Source organism: Crocodylus porosus, unplaced genomic scaffold (genome assembly GCF_001723895.1).
Source record: "Crocodylus porosus isolate Cpor-Errol unplaced genomic scaffold, CroPor_comp1, whole genome shotgun sequence".
Lineage (NCBI taxonomy): Eukaryota > Metazoa > Chordata > Crocodylia > Crocodylidae > Crocodylus > Crocodylus porosus.
Window position 1 is genome coordinate 3,665,699 of NW_017728922.1, and position 25,420 is coordinate 3,691,118.

General features: G+C 46.1%; 1 protein-coding gene and 1 long non-coding RNA gene across 2 annotated transcripts; one reads left to right on the forward strand and one right to left on the reverse strand.

Moving 5' to 3' along the window:
• On the forward strand, positions 1-24,923 carry LOC109313147. The gene is made up of 3 exons (XR_002101971.1): positions 1-34; positions 4,507-4,729; positions 24,905-24,923. It is a non-coding gene; the product is annotated as an uncharacterized LOC109313147 (long non-coding RNA).
• On the reverse strand, positions 11,195-25,420 carry SLC2A10 (solute carrier family 2 member 10). Its single transcript, XM_019539600.1, has 5 exons — positions 25,328-25,420; positions 15,284-16,660; positions 13,242-13,364; positions 12,393-12,528; positions 11,195-11,640 (listed from the first exon to the last, which is right to left on the reverse strand). The coding sequence occupies exons 1-5, from the start codon at positions 25,329-25,331 to the stop codon at positions 11,541-11,543; spliced, it is 1,740 nt and encodes a 579-aa protein (XP_019395145.1). The 5' UTR covers positions 25,332-25,420; the 3' UTR covers positions 11,195-11,540.

The following is a 25,420-nucleotide window of genomic DNA, read 5'->3' on the forward strand; positions in this document are numbered from 1 at the left end:
AAATTTCAAATGGAGTGACAGACCCCTTTGAATTGTAAGTATGGGTATTTGCATACTTCTGATTGATCATAGACCTCTTTTGCAGACCCTTAGACACATGGACCACAGGGTGAAAACCACTGCACTAGGGCATTTATTGTTTGCTTGAAAAGCATTTTTCCTTAATTGGAGGACAAAGAGGTGGAAAGACAGGTTACTGCTGGGGAAGCTGTGCAGCCTGTCTGGTAACTGTCAACATCATTGGTGAGAAACTGAAATATATGGAAAATTGTGATGTTGCCCAAGGAAAGATTATTCATATTAATACTTCTCTGTTCTTGCCTAACATTTCCCCTATTCAAAGTTCTCTGTTCACTGATCTCTGCAGTACTACGCCCTCATCTTCTCTCGCTAAAGCATTGGAGAAGGATACAGATATTAACTTTGACCTCCAAGTGATGGTTCTGAATCCAGCACTGTCTCACCCAGAGATGAAATATTTTTCTTAATGGACCTTGCATTATCTTCCCATTTTCATAAAACAATTGTAGGGAAATAGTACCAGCTAAGTCAGGTGCTTCGTAGGCCCTGTTTTCAGACTGCACAAGTATAGGCCTACTTAAAGCACATTTCACTATTTGGTGGCTTTATAAAATAAAGGGTGGGAGTGAGGAGCCAGTAAGCTGCACTGGTAGGAATTTTGTCCATCTTCTATTATTATCATCATCATCATCATAGGCCAGGACTCTATTGTGCCAGGTGCTATAAAAAACAGATCAAAATGCTGGTCACTGTCCCAGGGAACATACAGTTGCATTATTCTCACTTCATCTTAGCACCATCACTTGCTTTTCTCACTTTTAATTTTTTCTCATTGGCTTAAGTTGATTTTGGGCTCATGAGCTCAGTCAGCAGGAATCAAATTTGCTCAACAAGGCAAACTTCACTCCAGCTCTGGAAAGAAGCTGGAGCTTCTCAATGGTCAGGAAAAAGCTTGCAGGGAGCAGATGAGTTTCCTTTTGTATATTCTATGCCAACCCCATCAGGAAGAGACACATCTGAAAGAATAATATTTGAACTGGAAAATAAAATTAGACATGTTTGAACGAATATAGAAATCATTACTGACCTGATACTGGAAAATATTCCCAAATGCTATAAAGAGGAGAAGTAGAGTGAAAGAATGGATGAATCTCTGTCTCTGAAGGGAATATGGAAGGAATTCTTTACATCTTTTCCCCCATCTTTTGTTCTGTATATGGCAGGTTGCTTGGTTAGCGCTCTCTGCATCAGTCAGGCTCTTGCTGTACTGGGCACTATACAAACTCAAAAGAAAATGACAGTCCGTGCTCCAAAAAGCACAGTTAAGCATAGTTAAGTGGAGTTAAGTATATAATGGTCCAATCTGGGGTATTCCTGCAGCCAAAAATATAAAAATAAAAAAACCCACATCATTTTGAAGGCTGATCTGTGTGGCTAATTTAAAGAGAGAAAAAGTGACCTATATATGAATGTTAAGAAAATGTCCAGGTGACCCTGAATCTCAATGTCTTCTGATGCCTCTATGATCTTGCCAGCATGACAGTCTTTTAAGAATTCATATGGCTGTATAAAACCCAGTGCCTCACCTTGGTAGGGGAGCATGTTCTGCTTATAATAAACTGTACCCACATTGCACATTCACGGCCCCACACTTTATTTTGCTGAAACACTGCTCCTAAACTCCTCATCTCGATGGGAGATTTTGATTTCAACATGAAGTCATGGTGGAAATTCTTTCCTGTAAATGCCTTTCCCTGCTGCTAGCAAAGAGTGCTCAGTGCGTCGATAGAATTGCTGAGATGTGGTTAAGTAAACCTGGCAAGAACACCTACCAGCTAGGTCTAGCATAGTATAGCTCCCACTGACTCAAATCTGTGGCAATGACTCCCAGCTGTGACCAGCTTCATGCAGGTTTTCTCTTCTCAGCTGAGGGAGCTGCTTCCCAGCTGGCACCAGCTCAGTGTAGAAGCATGCCCATTTAACAGATCAGAGCTAGCTAGGACATTAGCTCTCAGTGAAGCTGACTTCAGTGACAACTTCTAATGCCAAGGCTGAATTTGGCTCAGAGACTTCAGTGACACAATAACAGACTCTGCTATGCCACACACTGCAGTCCTTCACTGTGTAACTCTTGCTGAAGCCAGGGTTGTGCACATAGGACTGCAGTAGGGTTTCGTGTTGACCTTCAGCTAGCAGCAGCCAGAACAGCTTGCCTTGCAAACTTTAGTCCGCCTGTGTTGGGAGCCTCCCATCCTCCCCTTCCCGCAGTCTCCTTGTTCATTAACACACAATACAGCCAGGGCAAAATAATGTGGCCTGGTGCCCCCAGTGCTCATTTAGCAGGCAGGAATGTACCTAAAGGGAGGGCAGAAGCCAAGTGTCAGGTGGAGCCTGATTCTCCCTTCTGATTAGAAGTGACAGCATCCTTCCTTCTCTTAATTTAATAAACAGAGGCAGAGAATGGAGAGCTGGATGGGCTGAGTCCAAAGGCAGAAGCATTAGCACAAAGGCTTGATAGAGACAGGAGTGCAGGGATGCAAGCCAAAAACACCACACACAGGAACCCTGGCATGAACTGAGCGGCAGTGTGCAATGCAGACAGGTTTGCTGGAGCACAGTGCTGGCACATGCATGGAGCTCAGAGCAGCAGAGTAGCACAAAGAGGACAGAATGGAGCCATCCCAGAGAACCCACTCCTTCACGCTGGCTTTCTAGGTCAGGCTCCCCTGCTGGGAAACAGTTTGATCCATACAATGCCTAAAGTCAGACAGGACTAAAATAACACATTTCAACACACTCTGTTTTAGAGACTGCCCGCATTGGGTTGGTGTCTTGATCCTAGTAGAAAGAATGGGTTTTATTGAGGTCTAGCTGTCTTGTGGGAGCTGCAGCATATTAACCAGCCCATCTTCTGGTTTATATTTTTTCCAGTTCTCGTATTTCATTTGTTCCTGCTCCTTTCATCCAGCCCCATGCCCCCCATGCAGTGATCGAGTGTGATCCAATCTTGGGGACTGCTGCTTTCACACATGCACAAATGACACATACCGGCCACTCTGTTTTCTTTCCTGCACTGTATGGACATCTGTAACAAGGACTGCAAGACCCATAACTGCTGCTCCCTCCTACTGCCAATGCTAGATAATGTTATCGTGATTATAGCTCCTGGATTAATTCTAAGATGTGCTGTATCTTAGAGTTTTACATTTTCACTTTCCAGACTCTGGGCCTGCTGGCAAGGGCATTTTGGATCCAATGAACAAGCAAGCAATGAATTGCTCGTATTTATTTTTCTATATTTGTTTGAATTTTTACTACTCTGCATTAACAGAGCATATGTCAAATGCTCTGGTCACCCCTAACAATCTTTGAGAACCACACTGATAAATGGAGCACATACACAATGCATAACATTCTGCACACAACTCTGGTGATTTTTGTGTCATGTTCGGGCAATTGCCTAGGCAAATGGACAATCCTGTCTGTCTGCACAGGTTATCTCATCTCTGGGTGCAAAGATAGTAACTGCAATGCAAATGAAGTCAATACTTTCATGACTTGGGAAATCTGATCCTCTGTGGATGGTGATTGAAACAGATTCTTGAGTCCTTTATATAGCAAAAAGTTTCTAATAAAATAAAATGAAATTAAAAATCCATGTATTTCCACTCTAGCTGTGAAATGGCTTTTGAACTAACTAGATCTTTTTGGTTGTCATTCAGGTTTTATTCCTGTCCATCAGTCATATTAGTAAAATACATGGGACAGATTGCTCTCCTTGTCTTTGCATATATCTTCACACACAGGACATCCTTCCATCCCAACCTGCCATGTCAAACTTGATTTCAGTCTCTGTATATGTGGCAGAGATGCCTGAGCCATAGCTTTAGCAGTTAGAGTTACAATGTGTGGAGCTGGAAGACCCTCTCCGAAACTCAAAATCTGTGGGTTGGCTAGTTTGTTTTTGAAGAGTACCGGAGCTCCTCCTAGTGATGGCAAGGAGGCTCTGCACACTGAACAGGGCGGAAGAAACAACTGATGGAGCAGGGACTAGATAAGTGAATATCACCGAGTTACTGGACAGTCTCTGATGGCCAATGTTGGCAGCTTGCTCTTTAATTTGTTTGTAAGGAGAAGCATGAAAGAGCCCCACTGGCCTGATGCTTCCAGTCTGCAGGATACTAACCCCCAACTGAGACCTGCACAGCACAGATCCAAGCAGCTAGCCAGGCTGACCCTCCAAGTACTGCAGCCTAGCCAGTCCCACAAGGGTTTCTGAGCCTGTGCTCTAGTAAGATGCAGCACGTACATGCAACAGGTCAGGCAATTCCTAAGTGATGGTAACTGTAGAGAGCATGACAAACGCTTAGGTCTCCTCCCAATCCCCACTGTCAGAACCCCGGCACATGAGCTCATGAGAGAGGCAATAGGGATTTAACTGGAAACTTTAATGAAATCACTTGTCTGTGTCTCCTGCTATTATAGCTTTGAATGGGAGTGTCTCCTGCCAGATCCTGCAACAAATGTTTGACCCTGTGTGTATGACCTTGCTGGAAAGTGGGACAAAAATCCCAGCAGCCCAGGGCAACATTCCCTCCAACAGCCAATGGCCCCATGTGGAGTGACTACACAATGCAGCATTGTAAGAAGTGGCATTTAGGAAGCGACTGTTCTGAGCCTTTACCCTTTGAATGTCCTGCGGAGGCTGGTGAGTTTTTGCTCCACTCTGTCAGCCCAGTCTCAGGAGCCCAATGCATTAAGTAAGGAGTATAAAGACCCTAGTTAGGACTGGTGAGGGATGTGTGTCTCTTTACTGGACATAAAGTATTGACGAGCAGCCTCTTTGCAGGCCAGAGAGGAAAAGAACGAAGACAGAATAGGCTATGTTAATCTCAAGATACTCCAAATCTTCCTTTACTGCAGAACCTCCCCCCCACCCATTTGGTTGGTTTTCTTCCTGCACCCACATGCCATGGATTTTGCACTCCCACCCAATGCCAGTCTCATTATTTCCACCAAAAATGCATTTATTTACACCCCAGACACAGTATACAAAATGAACCAGTGGAAATGTGTGGGTTCAGAGACACTGCTGGAGTTTCTATCAAACTGTAGTCTTTGACCCCTGGATCTGGTATCAGCTTTACATATTCCAAAGGCCTGATGTCTAGAGTCTCACCTAGCAGGTGCAATTGGCATGCACAACTTGTGCATCCACATATTTTTTGGGGGGGGTCCACAAATGAATTGTAAGGGGCACACCAGAGAAACATGAGTCTCTGGGAATAACTTTTACCCCAGCTTTGAGGAGCTGGAGGAGCTGATAGACAGACCTGGAGACACAAATCAGCTGATGAAAAGGTAGCACATTCTGAAGGGGGACTGCTTATTTGAAACTGTGGTCCTGAAAACCTCAGCTCTACTACAGTTCGTCGAATTCATGTTCCCTATTTCATAGCCAGACCTGGCCCCACATGGCTATATTCCTGCTGGCACCCAGCAGGAGTTCAAAGACAATGGATTCCCTTTCCTTGTAACCCTTTCTGAAAGACCTTCCCATTACCTACCTTTTCCCAGATTTTTGCTAATTTCTTTCTTGCCAGTACGGATGAGCAGGTGTTCTCTGTGGGTATCCTAGCTGCATTCCCACTATCTACATGTTATCCTACAGTTAACTTTGAGGGCAGGGAAACTATTATCCCATCGCCCTTCCTCACTTCCAGTTGCATGAGCACCCAGAGCATTTCAAGACTGTGTCTTGTATTCACACATCCATACAGCTAACGCCTACACTATACACTTGATATAAAAACCTCATAGCAGAGGCATCCCTGTCTTAAACCTGTCTGTGCTATATTCTGTCTGCAAAATGGGAGAAAAGGCATGATAGCCCAGTTGTTGAGAACAAACAAAGGGCTGGTTTGGGTAGAGATGGAGGGAGGGGGGCAGTCAGCGCTGAAGAAATTGTTCCTTGGTGGGGATTTGGCCTTGACATCAAAATCCTTAACAGCATATTACTTCAGCCCCCAAAGTGGACAGATGTTGAGGTGCAGCTCAAAGGAAGTCAGAAATCTTTCCTTGGAAAATATTTGGCTGGGAACCTAACGAAAATATTGTGAAAGAAAAGGAAATAAAAGCCCACTAGAGAAGATTTATTGCTACCTCAAGAATTTCCACATCCCTCAGTCTTAGGAGGTCTCTGCCTCAGTAGAGAGAAGAAGAAAAACAGCCTGTCTCTGAGAAGGGATTTTCATTTGTCCACTTTGAAGATTGTGGAGGGAACCAACTTGATGTATCTTGGGAATGCTTCAGTCCCTCCTGCCAACATCAGAAATCATTTGGAGGCTTCTATAGCCTGTGTCCTGGCCCAGGCCGGTAGGGGAGCTAGAGAGAGAGTTGGCTGAATTATTGCTTATTAATTAATTAAACCACAGTGCTCACCTTAATTTCCTTCTTTAAGAAGGACATGGACCAGAAGTCCCAGCATAAAGGTCACAGGGAGAAGGGCCCATAGGAGCAAGGTCTGTGTCCTTATTCTACAACAGACTCTCACGGTTGTTATAACTCGTGTGTCCCTCCAGCCTTCCAGTAATATAGCACACAGGGTACTTAAAGCTAACTGGCTAAGATGTTGCCAGCTCCCTCACACCAACTCATTCTGCATAGAAATTTGCAACTTTCCAGGTTTTCCCACCAGGCTCTGTGAAGGCCTGAGAAGGAGGAGTCTGAGATGGGGTGTCCAAGTGTCCCTACCTGTTAGGACGGGTCCGTGTTGACTGCCTGGGATAGAATCACACCCAGTTAGACACGGGGAGCACTGCTGACACTGGTATGGCTGGGTGACATTTCTCACTGCTGCCCATCCTGTATATAAAACTTTTTAACCCATCAGCACTCCCGAGGCTAAGAGAAACAAAGTCTGAAACATGTCTATGAAGCCAGCTGTAGTACTAGGTTGTTGTTTTTCAGACAGCAATGATTTACCCAATCGTGGGGTGCTCTCTAGTGGTAAAAAGTCAATAATGCACTTTCTTTTCCAAGAGGCAGTGCTGTGCATCCCTTTTGCGCAGACAGACGCTGGCCAGAGCGGGGGGTGCTGGGTCATGCCTAGTAAAGCTGTCCTGGAGTAGGTGAGATAAACAACAGTGCGGTACAGAGTCATAGGTGGATCTAGGATTTTGAAAAGGGGGTGCAGATGGTGTGGTGCATCATCATGTAATATAACTCAATACATATTTTTCCCCAATTAAAAAGAAACTAGAAGTTTTACTAATATGCCTGGGGGCTAGGGCTAGATTATTCAGTTTAAGATTTAAGCAAAAACAAATATAACTTTACTGGAACGTGCAAGGCCTTATTGTGTTGGGTGCTGTACACACATTCAATATTAGTCCCTTTCCCTGACAACTTACAATCTAAGTGTAAGATGAGAGACAATGGATGAGTACAGCAGACGGTAGGAATAGGAATAGCACCAGACACCCGAAAAGCAGTCAGTGCACACCAGCTGTTAAACGTTGTCACGTGGTTGGTACGTGTCACTGTGGAAATAGACCTGGATGGAGCATAATGTGGTCAAGCAGTGAGTTCTTCCTGTGTGCATGGCATGGTGTAGAAGATGCATACTGGTGCCTGCTGAACAAGCAGGCAACCAAGACTGGCATTGTTGGTGAAGTGGAGGAGGTGGTTGGTATGTTCACAGTGCATGAGAGAGTAAAGGAAGACTACCATGAAGCATCTTAATCACTTTAACCTCAAAATGCCCAGGAAAGACAAGGAAGAATTATCCCTATTCTATAGGTGTGGAAACTGAGGTACAGATGGAATGATTGACTTGCCCAGGTTTGTATGGGAAATCGCAGCCATGATTTCAACCCATATCTGAATCTCAGGCCAGTTCCTTTACTGCTGGGACTTCCTTCTTGCCTACACTTTGCAAAGACATTGCATGTAAAAGACAAGACATTCCAGGTGTAACTGGCAGTGTAATGTCTTCACTGTATCAAAAAATATTTAAAAAACAGTAAAACCTAAGGGGCATGGCTGTGCATGCACCATGAGAAATGGGAACCATGCTACAGACATGAAAAGGAGGTTGAGCAAGTGCCTGACATCATGGTATGTTATGCTTTTCTAAGACATAGGACAAATACCTCTTCCATTTTATCTGCACTGTAAAATCACTATCGTAGTTATTATAAGGACATCATAAAGGACTTTGCTGTGGAGGGGGAATAGTGGCCTTGCCACTTAGAGTCACTACAAGCCCCTTAGTTAAATCCTTCATGACAATCCTCTCCTGTCACAGTGCCTGGGGGAGACTAGCTTGACTGATGCCAAGGGTGTGGATATTAGGAACATCTGTCAATCTCTTTACTGACAAAATACCCCCATCCCAACCAAAACCTCTCTGAATCATAACTGTTTTGCATTATCATGACATCACTTACCATTATCATCAGGCTTTCTGGCTCATTTGCTTATTTCCTCCTTTCTCTCATCTCCATCCTAGAGTCTGGGCTTTCTGGGGCAAGGACTGAGCCTGATTTTATTTGGGGTATGCCTAGCAACTTGTGTTACTGAAAATGAGCACCGGTACTCAGGGATGACCTCATTATCAAATTCCACCTGTCCAATCCATGGCAAAGGAGGACAGAAGCAGCATCTTCCAGCAGTTAGGAACCTACTGCGGCAGGCCAGGAGCACTGGGCTGCATTATGCAAGTTACACTCTGATTTACAGGACACAGGAAGGAACCACACTTTTCCAGATGTGAAAACCACATCCCTCCAAATTTTTATTTGCTTCCACTAGGTAACAGGATCTCACATTTGTCATGGGGGCTCTGGGACACAGAGGTAGGTGTGCAGGTGCGTGTATGTGTGTGCATATGGAGAAGGGACTCTTAAGAGGGGATGGCAGATATCTGTAACCATCATTTGACCCATTTACTCAACAGTTTTGCAGGAAAGAGTCTTCTCAGCATGGGCAACTTTTCACTACCAGGGTTAGAACATTTGGTAATAAAGTATTTAGGAAACTAATTCCCTGGGGAATTCAACATCTATGTATCTTTGAGGAGCTGGGTATTTATATCAGATAAAAAGGAAGAGGTATTTAACTAAGGGGCTTGCAGTGACTCTAAATGGCAAAGCCACTATTCCCCCTCCAAAGCAAAGTGGGGGAATCATGATTGCATTAATCATTACTCAGAAAGATACACTGAGGCTGGAGTCTGTGCTTTGGTTCCTAATGGTTGAGCCTTGCATTGCTTGGTGCCAGGTACTTGTTCTGCAGTATTGCCAATGGTAGTAGGACCCGCTTCTCATTCAACAGAAGGGGAAAAGGTAATCTGAAAGTCTGGAAGACTAATATACTTCTATTAACAAGAGAACACTTGGGGAAAGGCAATGGTATGCTCAGTGGAGGAACTCATCTGGAGAAAGGAGAGAAGGTCACTGTCCCTGAATTGTGAAATCCTTCCTTTCCTTGTTGAGCTGGCCAACAAACTGTCACTGTACTCATGGTTGATATGGGCTTCTGTTCACAGCCTGCTGGTCTGAGACGCATTAAAGTAACTTCACAGAGACTTCCGATCAGATGGCAGATGGCAACAACTCTTAATTACCACAGTGCCGCCTGCTGGTTCTGCTATCAGTGGAGAGTGCTGAATTCAGCAGTTTTGGTTCTTCTTCCCACCTGCCTCTTCCACTAAAGCTTAAAACAGTTGCCATTTATGGCACAGTGCGAGGCCTCTCAACTTTCAAAAGCTTTTACCCAAGGAGGTGATTGTGGTGTTAAATAGTGATGCCATTTTGATGATGTGTGTATGCTCAGGAGACAATCTGAGAGGAGCTCATTAAAGGTAGGGATCCAAGAATACATGTTACCTGCAAAAAGAGGATTTCAGGATCGTATTTTCCAAAAAGGATCCTGAAAATTGAAAACTCACAATTGTAAGCGCATGCAAACCCCAGGCAGCCGTGCCTGCAAAACTGTCTCTGCAGGGGCAAAGTGGGCAAATGTGATCGTGCACCTATGTTTCTGAGCGTCGCTTCCTATTAGTGTAGCTGCAGACTTTGTGGAATAATGTTACGTGGTGCTTTGATTCTTATGCCTTACCCTATAGTCCCATGAGCTAGCATTTGTTCCAGTTTTCTTTCTGCTCAATCAGGGTCACTTATTCTGACTTTCTACTAGCTACCTGCCTCAGACTCTGGGGCACTGCTCAAAGGTTAAAAAACTAAACTTTTAGCATACAAAATGTTACATTGGAGGATTGGGCCAAAAGAAATCTCAGGAAGTTCAATAAGGACAAGTGTGAAGTTCTGCAGTTAGGACGGAAGAATCCCATGCACCAGGACAGGCTGGGGACCAACTGGTTAAGCAGCAGCTTTGCAGAAAAGGGCCTGGGGGTTACAATGGACATTAAGATGGATATGAGTTAGCAGTGTGCCCTTGTTGCCAAAAAAGCTAACAGCATACTGGGCTGCAATGGTACGAGTGTTGCCAGCAGATTGGGGGAAGAGATTATTCCCCTCTGTTTGGCACTGGTGAGGCCACATCTGGAGTACTGTGTTCAGTTTTGGACCCCCCACTACAGAAAGGCTGTGGATAAGTCAGAGAGTCCAGTGAAGGGCAACGAAAATGCTTAGAGGGCTGCGGCTTATGAGGAGAGGCTGAGGGAACTGAGTTTACGTACTCTGCAGAAGAGAAGATGGAGGGTGTATTTGACAGTAGCCTTCAACTACCTGAAGCATGGTCCGGAAGAGGATGGAGCTGGACTGTTCTCAGTGGTGGCAGGTGACAGAACAAAAAGCAATGTGCTCAAGTTGCAGCAAGGGAAGTCTAGGTTGGATATTAGGAAATAACTTTCTCACTAGAAAGGTGGTGAAGCACTGGAATGGATTACTTCGAATGGTGGTGGTTTTTAAGGTCTGGCTCAACAAAGGATGATCTGGGATGATCTAGTTAGGTATGGTCCTGCTTTGAGCAAGGAGTTGGACAAGATGAGCTCCTGAAGTCCCTTCCAGCACTAATTTTCTATGATTCTGTGAAATCTCTGACATGCTTGTGGGATTCCTGTGTACTGGGAGTGTAACAAACAGCTCTAAAAATTGGGAAAAGAAAACAGTCTGCACACAGATGAGCTGTGCAGAGTCAGATGGCCGAGTTCTCAGCATATTTGTGCTTTATTTTTCAAATACAAAAAATGTCAGTTCAGTTAGCACTGGGAACCCCAAACCATCGTCTGTCTTAAATAAAAAGCTACCAGAGCCATGGGATGGTTTCTACCCAAGTCAAGAATGCGAGCGTTTGTGCACATAGGTTGTGTATAGAGGGACACAATAGCATTGCTAATATCCATATCTCGAGATGTAAGGCACTGTGATGAGCTCAGGGCTCACTAAACTCTTCTCTAAATAGGTGACTACATTATGTTGAAGATAATGAGAAAAAAATCTTCAGACGTCACAGACTCTTTTTGTGTCCAACGTGACACATACAGATGGTGCATTTCATGAGGTGCTGGAGTGCTCCACCCTTTCGTACTGACCATGTGTAAAGCCTCCTCTTCTCTTTCCAGATCTTCGCCTGGCTATGTTCCTTTTCAGTAACCTGCCACAAAACGACTAAGGTCATCCAGAAGTTGAGACTTACATTTCTTCCTCTCTAACCTCATAGTGACGCCTTTTAGAGCTTTTCTTTGGGTCCACACTGGACATCTTTCGAAGAGACATGCTGTAGCTCAACCAGACGTTACTGCTTACTATGGGACTTACTAGGTGAAATGCTATGGGAACAGATGGTCACTTCCATCTTAAAAATCTGTGTTAATTTGTATGGAAGGCAAAGTCCTTCCTCTCCTTAATACACTTCAGCTGAGACTTTCAACGCACCCTAATTCAATCTCAGTATCCAACGAAGCTCAGCTAAAAGAGCCTCCTAGTGTTCAGATACAGCTACCTCTGCAATCCCAGCCCCTTTTAGCATGCCCTCAGCGCTGTTAATGTGCCACAGTCCTGGCCTGTGTTACCACTGCTACTGTAATACTGTTTGAGAGTAAGCCAGTGAAAGTGTCCATTCTAGATGGGCTCTCCAAACTGAGTCAAGTGCAAATGAATAAATGGCATAATTAATCTTCCTCTCCACTAAGGAGCCAATTTAGAGTTTCACAGTTCTTTCATGGACATTTTGCAGATTTACTATGAATCTGTGATTTTAGTAACACAGATCAGTCTTTCCTCAAATGAATAATTTAGGACCTGATCCTTACGAGATTTTCACACACAGCCCCTACTTCAGGGGCTGGGCCTGACCTGGAAAACCTCTCCATACTCAAAATCACCTCCTCAGGACAGTGTACATACCGTTTCCGTGAGAACTGCTGGTCTATCTCCTCTAGGGACTGTCCTTTTGTTTCCGGAACAAAAAAATAAATAAAGACAACAGCTGCTACTCCCACCAATCCATAAAGAAGAAACATCCATGATAAGCCTATGGCATCTATAGAAACAGGTTCAAAAGAGGGAAAGGTTAATGAGAGATGAGACCATTTCCACTGAATATGAATCTTAAATGAATATCACTTCTGCTGCATGGGGGCTTTTATATCAAGAAGCCCATAAAACAAGGCAAGGAAAAGCCATTCCTGTATACACACAAGGCCTAATATGTAAATCAGCTGTGGAGGAAGGCAACTCCCAGCTCTACAAATCTGATGTATTTATATGCTGGGTTCTGCCTGCCAGGGCCACATAATTCCTGGAGCATGAATTAACCTCAGCTCCAGAGGCCATGCAGTACCTGATAAATTTCTCAGCCCGGAGCATCAAACAGCTCTGTCAGGAGTCCCAAAGCTCAGTGTTTTGCTGACTAAATCAGATCCTGCACCACAGTGTAAAATAATTCAGCAAAAACTATGGCTATTTTATGAGTATGTGTAGAAGCTGAAAGGAACCACTTCACCAAGGGCAACGCTCAGCTTAGCTCCTAACAGTATGACCCTTTAGTCTCTTCTGGCAGATCTACGCTCTACATTTCATGATAGTTCAAGTCTTGACTGATGTGGCAGAGTTCGTAAGAAACGGGCTACATCCATTCTATTATTGCCTGACCGCCAGTGGCCAGAAATTACACCCAATCTCCACACCAGTGGCTAGTGAAGTGTGCTGGCGGGCTGCTTTTGAAAAGGCCAACAGCAAAAAAGGATGACATACCAATAAGATCAAGGAACGAGAGGCTAATCAGTAAATTAGCAGCCCAGTTAAAGCTGTTGCAGAAAGCAAAGGCTCTTCCTCTTATTCCAGCAGGGTAGATCTCACTGAGGACCAACCACGTCACTGCAAGGATTGGAGAAGAGAGAGAGAAACACAACAATTTATTTTAAACAACTTCTGTGGGATTGCAAGAAAAGCTGGACTCTGGTCCCAGGCAGCTGTTTGTATGACACGCATTTCCTTGCAGAACGATAGTACTGACACAGTCCGGCAGCAGAGAGCTGTTCAGCATGAACCAAAGAGCTTTACAGAGATGGCCAAACATTATGTTTAGGATTTTACAGATAAGGAAATTAAGATATGGGGAGCATAAATGACACAATGACATATAGTCGCATGCGGTAGAGTTGTAAATAATCTCTCTCAATCACCTGCAGACTGTGCTGCTTTCCACAGAGAACAGGACCTTTCAGCGTGGCTCTCTGGCAGTTTTTACAGAACCTTACTGGTTGCTGTCAAGGTTATGAAGCCTGACATGGACCTACCATGATTTTAATCTGATCTTTTTCAAATGCCTTTAGCTGTGGTTTATTTATCCTCAAAGCAAAGCTTCCATGTTATTTAAAACAGAATAAATAAATGCCAGAGCTCCCAAGCAAGCCTACAATCACAAATCTGTATGCTTGTCTGTCTACTGCATGAATATAATTTCAAGAAAGCAGCAGCTGCTACCATGAAGCTTTCATGAGGTTACTATATATAGCAGTAGGAGAAACCAACAGAAAAGATTCAATTTTAAGTGATCCAGATACCTGAACGGGGCCTGTCATGCCCGTACAAGGCAAGCTTCATCGTCTAAAATCAAAGGAATCTGGAATAAGGATGGAATGACTTGAGGCAATGGTATAGGATACAATATTTTCTTGCATAAAACATGCATGATTTCCCTTAAAAACAGCTGCTAGAAATTGGAGTGCACATTATATGTAAGAAATATGGTAGGAACTGGTTCTGCCCCTTACCAGGTAAAACTGAAAGGAAATTCTGCAGCAACCCACAGGGAGCACAACAATGAGCAGGGGCAGCCCCATAACTGTTACACATTTTCTTCCTACAAGGAAAGATCTTTTTTCTTCATTATGCCTTTCAAAAACAAGATGTGCACTATATTCTGGGATGTGTTGTATACGAGAAGATATCATATATAATTTTTCCTCTTTAGATCATTAGTTATGGTCCAATAGTTGCCAAAAACCATTGTCAGGGGACCACTGGTGGGTAACCTCTGTGAAATGAGTTGATAATCTCACTCCAGTTCCTGGTGAATCAGTGTCTATACCACAACTGTCACTAACTGGCTCATCACCCTCAATTCTGTTGGGAGAGATGCCTTGAGTGGTTGATAGGGCTGTAAAGATCTAGAAATCAAAGTCTAAGACTGTGCCAGGACACACAGATACATGTTGGCCCTTCGCATTGTGCAGAGCAAATATTAAAGACTACATGAAGTCTCCATGTGTCTTGCCTAAAGATGGACCTTTAGGCAGGACAAAGGACTGGGGATTGGACTGCATTGGACTGGGACCCAGGTGATAGAGAGAGAAAGAGATGAAGGCTGAGACGCCCAGCAATGAAAAATGGAGAAACCTTCCCTGTTTCCTGCACTGTCTTTTCCTTCCTGTGTTGCACAAGTCATTTAGTCCCTCTGTGCCTTGGTTCCCCATCTGTAATATGTAGTTACTAAAACTTCCATGTCCCCTGCGTTTGTGAGAAGCTCAGATTCCGCCATCAAAACACTTCTAAATAAAATAGTTTAGGTCAGAGGTAGTGTGTAGGGGATGCTATCACAAGTGTTGTAGGAGACTTTCAGTCTGCACGGCTGGAAATCATTCTTGTGGGTTTGAATACAGGATATGTTTTTCAATTGCAGGATACTTTGTAAAGCAGGTGTGTAGCAAATGTTCCCAGAGTATTGTGAAGATCAATCTTAGTTTTATATTATGAGTTACTGCAGACCCAGGAGGTATAAACACTGTACTTACTTGGTCCAAATCCAATTGAGAATGCGCTTACAAAAGCCATCATGCTCAGCAGCGTAATCCAATTTAAAACCATATGTTCCCTAGAAAGACCATCACTGAAAGAAGGGCTAGTGCCTTGCACCATCTCTTTATTGGACTGGGTTAGCAGGTACTTTCTCTGAGTGTGGGAAGAATCTGTAATGATCTCTCTGCTTCCAGTACTAGCATAGGCTTTTGTTGGGCCTTCTGGTCCTGTAACAGCAAGATGGGGACTCACTCGACTTTTGCCAGCAGCTAAAGTCAGTGGAATATATGATGCAGCTGGCTGGAAGGATACCGGATTTATGGCATGTTGTGCTATATTGTATGAAGCATTGGGGTCTCCATCAGTCTGACAGTCTCTGGCCATGTCTAGTGGAATGGTGTAGCTGGTGAGCCCAATGATGGTCACAGAGAAAGACATCACTATGCATCCAGCAATCAGTAACACTCTTCTGCCAGCCTTGTCTGCACAGGCCATTGCAATTAGTGTTGCAATCACTTTCATCACACCAAGCCCAACTGAAGCCAGGACAGCAGAAGAATTGCTCTGGAATCCCACTGAGCGGAAGATTTTGGAAGCATAGCACAGGACATTGGGCTGCCCAGTGAACTGCTGAAAGAGCACCAAGCCCAGGCCAACCAGAGTCCTGTTTCTCATGTTGTCTCGAGACGTAAAAAGATCAAGAAATGAATAAGGCTTTTCCTTATGTGGTTCTAGTTTTGCTTCCTCTCCATCTTCATGTAATTGAATGAGGCCCTTCTGGGAGTCACAGTCACCTGAGTTGAATTTAATGGGGTTAACTGGGAGGAAGAGGATACTGAGAAACTGTACTACAGCGGGTGCAATAGCCAGTCCAAACATGTATCTCCATCCTTCAGCCATTTCTGAGAATATGTAGTTCAGTGCATATGAAGCTAAGATGCCCACCGTGATGCCAGCTTCATAGAGAGACACCAGCAGCCCTCGCTGATGAGCAGCCACCATTTCTGAGACATATATACAGCATGCCATGGATGACACAGAAATGGAAAACCCTATGGTCATGCGTCCAAATACCAGCCACATAAATGACCCAGCCAGTGTCAGAATAAGGCTGCCACAAAACAAGACCAGGTTGCTAACCAGGATTGCTCTCCTCCTTCCATGACGGTCAATGAGGATGCCCCCTACCAAGGAGGCAAGGAGAGCCCCAGTGAGCATGGAGCTCACAAGGACTTCCTGTTTGAAGCAGCTAAGGTGGAAGTCCATCTGCAGCTGCAGTAAAGCACCAGAGATAATCCCCAGCTCATATCCGAATATCAATCCACCCAGGAGAGACACTGTTGCAGACAGGAGGAGGACCAGCAATGTATGACCTAGAAAACAAGCAAACAATGATAGATTCATTTTTCTGGCCTCATAATTGAAAACAAATTAGTAACAGAACTTGGAAAGAGCAGGTCTGATAAACTGGGACCCAAGTTTTCAGCATGCAAAACTGTGTGCTTAAACTGCCTAAAGAGTTACCCTAACCATATAGATATACATGTGATAGGCATACAGCCAAGCAGGCATCTCTCTGGCTGTGTGTATGGAATTACAAATGTGAACATAATCATAATAATTGCACATGCAGTTTACTTACAGAAAAGGATCTAGTTGGGGATGGGGGTGAGCAGGGGGCTGGACTAGATGTGACCTCCTGAGGTCCCTTCCAACCCTCATTTTCGATAATTCTATTGCAGCCATTTCTTGTCAGCTGGTGCTGAACACACAGGCCTATGATAACGTAGTGGAGCCATGCATGATTTATAGAAGGGAATTCTTCAGACCCTCTAAACTCTCCCTTTCTTGGTTCTAAATAGGCAAAAACTAGCCAGGGAATGCAGTTTTCTCCTTCTATATTTCACTGCAGTGTGTTATCAATATGATGCTCTTGGTCTCTGTTGGCAGCTTAGATACATCTCTGTGTCTTCTTTTCACTATCTGGGAACTTCACAAGTAAATCATTGGTGGAGGGAAGTTACCATTAATAGGTGCTGACTACAGTTTCACATGCCTGTTAACACTCATTGCACAGCTGGAAAGGAGCGGTAGGGCCTATCCAGTGAGACCTTCTGCATCTCGGTACTCATCCTCACATTGCCTCTAACATTTTACTTAAACACTCCTTAATTCTCTGCACTGGCTATACCTACTTGGGAAAAATTTCTTCCTCTCTTTAGTGCTCTCAATATTACATATTTTCCCTGAAATCTAGCATAAGCTTTGACTTGCCAAGATAGCCTCGCTCTTTCCCCTACCATCTTTTGACTATTATAAGAAACAACACTAAGTTTAGTCCTAGACATATGTGATACTATAGCATCTCTTTTCTTGTTATATTTATATCAGCATACTGATGCTTTAGACAGAGTTATCCTGACTTAATTGCTTGCACTTTATTTATAGTTTCCTATAGTGTTATAAGACTTGTTTGCCTCATGTTCTGTTTTTGATCCACCCTGTAAGCTTGTGAACAGAGAGGGATGAGTAGTTGAGTTAATAAGTGCACCAGATATTAGACGTGATCTTATGACCCTTCTCTTTTTGCTGACTGTCTCCATTTTTAGGCTGTTTTACCAATACTAATAACTGAGCTAAACATATTCCCCTTATCTTCTCTTCACTAGATAAATGTTATCAAATAATCCAGCTCCTGTTGATTGTGTAATTATGTGGACAGGTAAATTCCTGTATAAGTGTGGATTACTTTTAAACTGCAGCATAGCTGTGCTCCAGGTACTAAACTCTCTGTAAAACTAAAGAGACTCCAGATCATATGACTGCAAGATAAGCAAAGTGAATGAAAAACTAATGTGGTGGTGTCCTCTCTGACAGATGTGAGGCCTTGCATTCATCTCAGTTTAGCTCACTATGTCATGCTGAACATTTTAGCAGAAATGTAGGGGTTTGTTTTCATTCTTGAATGAATGGACAGCCACTGGGATGAAATGCAGTTAGAGAGCTACTTGCTGTAGAGGGCGGCTGACATGGGGATCCAACTCCTCTTAGCCCCAGCTTTATAGTTTAGGTGTAAAGCATCATGCAGGATACTGGGCCTTCTTTAGTCTGCTGGAGAGAAATTAGGATAGAAGGGTCATCTAGTGGTAACAGAAGGGGCCACAGAAGGGCCTGCGGACTGGGTCTTTAACATGATCTATGACATTGATCAAGCAATTTAATGTTCCATGCCTCCATTCTCCATATCTGTAAAACAGGGATAATAAAAAAAAGATCTACTTGGGAGAAATGTTTGTAAACAATGAATTAATATTTGTAAAGAGCTTATGAGGGACCCAAGAGACACAAGAAGTAGGGAAAAAAGGATGAGCTAAGCAGTCTTGTTAAAAAGTCTGACTAGGATTCTCAGTGTACATGTCATGGCTAGTCCCCTGCCCTCTTTAGAAGCCTAAAGTTTTCTGGATCAGAGACTATTTTCTCATCTATGCTGGTGTAATACTCAGCACAATAGAGTCCCAAATCAGACAGAGCTTTCTCAGGAGCTTGTTCAAGACTGTGCAATGAACTCCACTGGGAAATAGTCATCACATCACCTTCTGCTCCAAATGCAAAGCATGTTTCTTTGACCTGCCTTCTCTAGCATACATCACAGAAACTTTTATTTGAAAAGGAAAAACAGAAGACAGCAGGAGCAACAAAGAGGTAAAAATCCTGGAGAAACAAGGACTCTGCTGCACGTGTTTCTTGCCCTGCTGAGCATAAGAGAATAAATGTGAGGGAAATTGGTCACATTGCCTAATCTACAACTAGTTGGCAATCAGAAGCTATAGTTATGAGTGCAATATAAGATTCCATCTAGACTAGATAGCTTCTAGGGGCCTTGGGGCAATATTAATAATAGCAATAAAGTCAACATATACTTCTCCAAATTACTGTCTCCTAAATGCTGAGGTGCAGCATAGTGCAGGAACTCACTGGAATATGCTCTTTTTTCAGCATGCTACACAGATGCTGCATCATTTGGTTTGTTTTAGTTAAAAATACTTTTACTTTAAATAGACTATTGGGAAAAATTATGGAGACGCCCAATAGACTATGGAATTTTTTCTCAGTTGGCACTGTGTAAGGGTTTAGATAGTCTGTGATTAACAGGCAGTGTTGACGTTTAGCTTTTCATGACACTAAGCATTAAAAGTTATTTCTTAAGGAAGGCTATATTTACATTTGTATTTATTCTGTACTTTTTAAAATCTTATTTGTATTAACTTTGCCAGGCTGATCACTTGCCAAAAAACTACTGTCTGTGCAGTTACCTACTCTGTTTTAATCACTTTTTGTACACGTTAGGTAGATAATGAGACATATTTGTTCAGTAAGAACAAAAAGCCTGGCATAAAATGGACAGGCCATTAATTTTAAGCTGCAAACTCAATTAAGTACATGCGATCCTGCTGTGAATACAGCAGCTGATTCAATCAAATTCTGTTATAATTCTCATTAACTTTATGGGCACTAATGGTTTATGACCTTTGATTAAAATCCAGCTTGCTATGGACTCATTTCCCATGCTATACGGGGGCTCAGTGACAGGTGGTATATCCCTGCATTTGATTTTTTATATCTGCCCTCATCTCCTCAAATTCTCACAAGACTAAGTTTCGGAAAATTTGGTAGGTCCCATCTTAAAGGACAGACATTACACATAAACCAGTTTAAGTGATCAGAAACTGGTTTAAACCTGTAACAGAACCTGCACATAAACCAGTTTGAAAATGGCTGAAACCGGTTTGAGATAAACCTGGCTGAATGTAGTATCAGGCTTAACTAATTTAGGTTAAACTGGTTTATGCAATGTCTGTCCCAGTCCCCTTCCTGGTTTAACTTATACCAGAGTCCCCCAGCATCCCAGATGCTTTGCAGCCCTGGTGGCCGGGCGTGGGGGTGGGGGCTCTCTCCTCCCTGGCTGGAGCTCCTGCAGCGACTGCAGACACAGCAAATCTGCCTGGCTTCCCCATGCTCTGCCCCCCCTCACCACTCCCATCTCAAGCAGGGATTCCCCACCACTCCCATCTCCCACAGGGCTGTAGCCAGCACTGGTAGGCTAGGTAATGCTGAGAGGTGTCTGTGTAAGACAGACAGGACAGTGTCCATTCAGGGCTTTTTGGAGCTAATCAACAGGTCAGGTGGTACTATCCCTCCATTCCTTCCTTGGAAAATGCTGTTTAAGAAGAGCTTGAACGGATGACAGAGTCTTTTTTTTTTTGATAGGGTGCTAATGGCTCTCTTTCTGGTCAGAAGCAGCAAGGAGGAGGAACGCTCCCATCCCCTAATCAGAGCATCCTGCTGAGGCCTGGCCATGGCCCCCCACCTCAGCTCAGCACTGTAGAAGGGAAGGGAAGACTGTTCTAGCACCCCCTGGCTTCTGCCTGAGCCACTGCAGGTATGTGCCTGCATTTTCTCAGTCCAGAGGGAATGTCTGTGCATATTCAAACCAGTTCGCCCTAGCCAGGTTAGACTAACCTGCAAAAATTGAATCAATTCCAGCTCAGGCTTTTTGAATGTCTGTCCCTAGCCTATAGCCCTAGCCAGCTCCCTCCAACCCCCCACAGCCTGGAGCAAATGGGGAGAGGGATTTAATCTCCCCCTCTGTCCCCTGTATCACTGGCAGCGGGGGCCTGCCTGGCTGGGGCAGAACAGCATCCTCCACCTCCCCACTCCAGTGGCAGGGGCAGGAGCGTGGCCAGAACCAGCTGGCATGGCCCCGCCAGCCATCTGCCTTGTCCACGTCTGGGGCTGGGGCTGTGGGGCTGAGCTGGGACAGCCTGTGAGTGCTGCTGAGGGTGGACACAGAGGGGCCAGCTCAGAGTGGACCGTGGGGACTGGGCCCTTCCCAGCAGGCTGCAGATTGGGCTGGGGCCGTGGGGGCTTGATCCCAGTTCTCTGCGCCCAGGCCAGGCAGGGCTGTCATGGAGCTACAGTCAACTGGAAAGGGCCTGATGAGGTCAGCCTGGGCAGACCCATGGGGTCAGGGCCTGGTGGCACAAGCAGCAGCTGGCCAGGCAACAGGCTGCCTGGGCTGGCTTGGAGGTGCTGGCGGGCCCCGAGCCTGGCAGGCGCCTGCCACAACCACCAGCACGCCCCCTGTCCTGTGCAGCACCACAAGCTGCATGCTAGCTGGGGCTGGCAGAGCTGTTCTGCTTCCCTTGCCTCCAGCTGCCACTGTTGCCCCGCCCCTGCCAGGCCACTCTGGGTGGGTGGACAAGAAGCTTGAGCCCACCAGCTTCTGCCCAGTGCATGCAGCTCTGGTTCCAGCACCTGGACACCTTCCACCCACTTTGCCTGCTCGGCGCAATGAGCAGTCCCTGCAGGAGGGTGGAGCAGGGCAAAAGTATCTGGGAGCTGGAGCCAGAGCTACATGCACTGGGCAGAAGCCACTGGATTTAAGCTTCCACCCACCCAGGGCGGCACTGTGCAGCACAGCAGGAGTAGGAATCACAGCTGGAAGTGAGGGGAGCAGAACCGCCCTACCTGGCCCAGCCAGTATGCAGCTTCCCCTTGCCTCGAGCAGCTCCTCCTTCTCCCACTCCTGCCCCTGCTGCTCTGCTCTGGGCAGTGGTAGGGAGGGGGAGCGGGGAGATGGGATATGGAGATCCAGCTCTAGCTCTGGCTGCCTTTCACCTGCCTGGCATGATGAGCAGCCCCTGCGGGTGAGTGGAGTGGATGAAAGGCATTAGGGAGCTGGAGCCAGATCTCAGCATTAGGCTGAAGCCAGTGGTGATGCATAGGGGGTGCACATGCAGTCCCTGAGACTGTGGGTGCACCCCCTGACATGCTGCGCTCCCCGCTTTGGCGATGGACAGGTAGGAGTGCCGGTGCCACCCCTGTGAGCGCTGGCTGGGGAATGGGATTGCCAGATAAAGCACCACGGCCACTTCTGGGAGTGCCGCAGCTGCTTCCTGATTGGCTGCGGGGGAACCCCTCACCCCAGTCACTGACTGGTCACTGGAGGGGGGCTCTTCCCAGCTGGCTGCAGCTCCCTGACAGCCCTGCCCAGCCTGGGTGTAAGGAGCCAAAAGCAATCTGGCCATGCAGCCCCCGTGGCCCCAACCTAAGCCGCAGCCTGTTGAGAAGTGCTCAGCTCCTCCGGCCCAGCCCAGGCTGGCCCCGCTGTATCCATCCTTAGCAGCTCCCATGGGCCAGCCCAGCTCAGCCCCAGCCCCAGGCCCAGCCCCAGCCCCAGCCCCACAGCCCTGGGTGGATAGCAGGGCCATGCCATCTGGCTCTGGCCAAGCTCCCCGCCAGGCGAGTAGTGAGGGGGAAAAGCAGAGCAGACTTGGCTGGGGTCCCAGTGCCCATGTCAAGAGGGGAGACAGGAGATTTTAATTCCTGCCTCCACCCTGCTTTGCCTGAGATGCTGCTGGAGCTGATGTCTGGCCTCAGGGACAAGTCTGGCAAGGGCTGCTATGCCCCTCTCCCTCCAGGCACACCCTGGCTGCGGTCCCTATAGGCTGGGGAGAGTTTAAGCCCCTCCCCAAACATACTTAGCTGCTTGCCAGGGGCCTGGCCACGGCCCCCAGGTCAGCTTCCTTGCAGCTGCTGAGGAAGGGAAGGGAGGGCTGCTCTAGCATGCCTCCCTCCTTCCCTTGGCTTCTAGCCTGAGCCACTGCAGGCATGTGCCTGCCTGCCTTTCCTGTGTCAAAAGTGAATGTCTATTCACTTGCAAATCAGTTTAATCTGCATGTTAGATGAATCTGAAAAGATTGAATCAATTCAGACTCAGGCTTTTTGAATGTCTGTCCCTAGCCCAGGTCAAGAGTCCACTCTGCACCACAGAATAGCTACACAATTAGATCTGACTGGCAGAGGACTGGCATAGCAGTTGGTGCTGCAGTTCAGACCTTAGACTACACTGACTTTTGTAACGCTGCAGGCATTATTTACCTAACCTCTTTCATTGTGTCAATAGTCTCAATCGATTGCAACTTTCTCTCACAATAAATTTAATACTTGATCCCAATTCTTTGTTCTGTTCTTATGCTCAGAACAGGGGCTGAGGGCTGGAACAAAGACAAAATTTAGCGCTACAAGCCCTGGTTTTCCTGCCTTATCCTCTAAGGACAGATAAGGCATCTGGAAAAAATGAAACCCTCAGAGCTACTTCAACCTATGTACCCAAAGGAGCCTCTGCCAGGTATGAACAGCCAGGGCATCACAAAATTTGGTCATGTTCCCTACACAGGGAGCCAATGCAGCAGTTCCAGCAGCGCCCTGGAGGTACCATTTCATATTGTGGCTATTTCCTCCCCTGTTATATCACTGAAGTAGCATTACAGAGCCAGACCACAGGGGGGAAAATGCAATATAAATTTTGGTACTAGAGTTGGTATTTTGTTTCTCTAAATTAATAATTTTGTCAAACACAGCCTGAAATTTTCATTTAAAATAACAAGCAAGCAAACATTTTGTTTTTCTGTCGTTTGCTACTTTTTTCTACAGTCTCTGTTGTATTGTGGTCCAGCACTTCCATTCTTATAAGCAGCTGGCAGTAGAAAGGATGTGGCTACATACAGGAATATAAGAACATGGGACTGGAACGGTAGCTCCAGGGCTGTCGAGGCCAATGTCCTGCATTCACAGGCAAGCATTAATCAAAGGAATCCCTAAAGTCACTGCTTCAGACCCTCCCCTGCAACTATAAAGAGGCATGATATAGGGTGTTCTTGATGTTTCATAACGTCACAAGTAAATGCAGGGAAAACAAGGGCGTTGTCAATACTCTGCCACTGCAAGGAGAGGGAAGTAGTTCATATATTCTCAGAAGAGGCTAGGTGGGGCACAGCACTCCACGGACTCATACCTGACCGGAGAGTGCAGGCTCTACTGATCTTAAAGTGGTCTGAAACTTGCCCCACAACACAGAACAAAGTATGGTTTCAGTATTCAAGAGTGACTAGTGACTTGAGGATCCTTAAGTGTCCTATGCTCATGAGTTACACCTGAGTGGGACCAACATTTAGACTGCTAAGGACTCCTGCTTTGCCCTGTTGAGGTGTATCTGATGGGCTCCCAGAACTTGACTCATCACTAGTTTAGCTCCAGTTAGGAGCCTGGCGCTGACATGTAAGTAGGGGAAATGAATGACAAGTGCCGTAATTCTCAGTAATTCTCAGCTCCTGGGGGGGGAGGGGGGGGTTCTTAATTAAAGCTTTCAGGAAGCAGGGGCAGCATTATAATTCAGGAAGTGTTTGGAACAGCTGGGAATGATTGAAGTCCTGATGTCCCATCAGCTGTGGGAAGTGGCTGGGTAGCTCCCAGCATGGGTGGATCTAGGATTTGGACGAGGGGGATGCAGATGATGTGGTGCGTCATCCCATATAACACAGCACACACTTTTCTTCAGTCAAAAGGAAACTAGAAGCTTCACTAATAAAGAGGGGCCTAGAGCTGTATCATTCAACTGAAGATGGAATCGTAAAAACAACGATCTTTATTGTCAATGTGCGTTCATTAGCTATATCATCGATTACATTTAGAAACAACAGAGTAGGCGCAACGACTCCGAAGATGCTGCTTCATTAGTCCTAGAGCCATTATAGTTAAATGCACATCTCCTTCAGGTGCACAGAACAAAAGCAAATTAGGATAGAATTGGCCAGTGAGCGTCTGGACAGTGTCGTGGCAAGTGACTCCCACCCCGGAGTGACTGCTTTAGGTAGGGCTGAAACGCAGCCCGCGGGCGGTGAGGGTGACCGGAGCTCAGAGCCGCGGGAGGGCGGGAAGGCGGCTAACACCTGTGGAAGCCGCAGGTCAGGGAGGGGCAGACGAGCAGCCGGCGGGCCCCGGGCACGGCCCCTGGCAGAGCGGCGGCGCGGGCGCCCGGCTCCGCGCAGACACCAGCGGGGGCCGCGACCGGCCCGCGCGAGGCGTCGTGAAGCCCCGGGCAGGGGCAGAGCAACCGTGCGGGGAAGCGCTGCCCCGCACCAACAGCCCCCCCGCCCCGGCAAGCATCGCTGCGCTGGCGCCGGCCGCCCCGCACTCACCCATGGCCAGGCAGCGGCTCCGCCGAGTCGGGAGGCGGCCGCGCAGCCCGCCCCCGCCGGCCCGGCTGCCCCCGCGGGCGAGGCGGCCGCGCA

Coding starts and splice junctions, on each gene's coding strand:
- SLC2A10 (XM_019539600.1), bottom strand. Junction 12,529..13,241: donor CTCGTTCCTTGATCTTATTG/GTATGTCATCCT, acceptor CTGTTTCTATAG/ATGCCATAGGCTTATCATGG. Junction 11,641..12,392: donor CAGCAGTTCTCACGGAAACG/GTATGTACACTG, acceptor GTTTTGTGGCAG/GTTACTGAAAAGGAACATAG.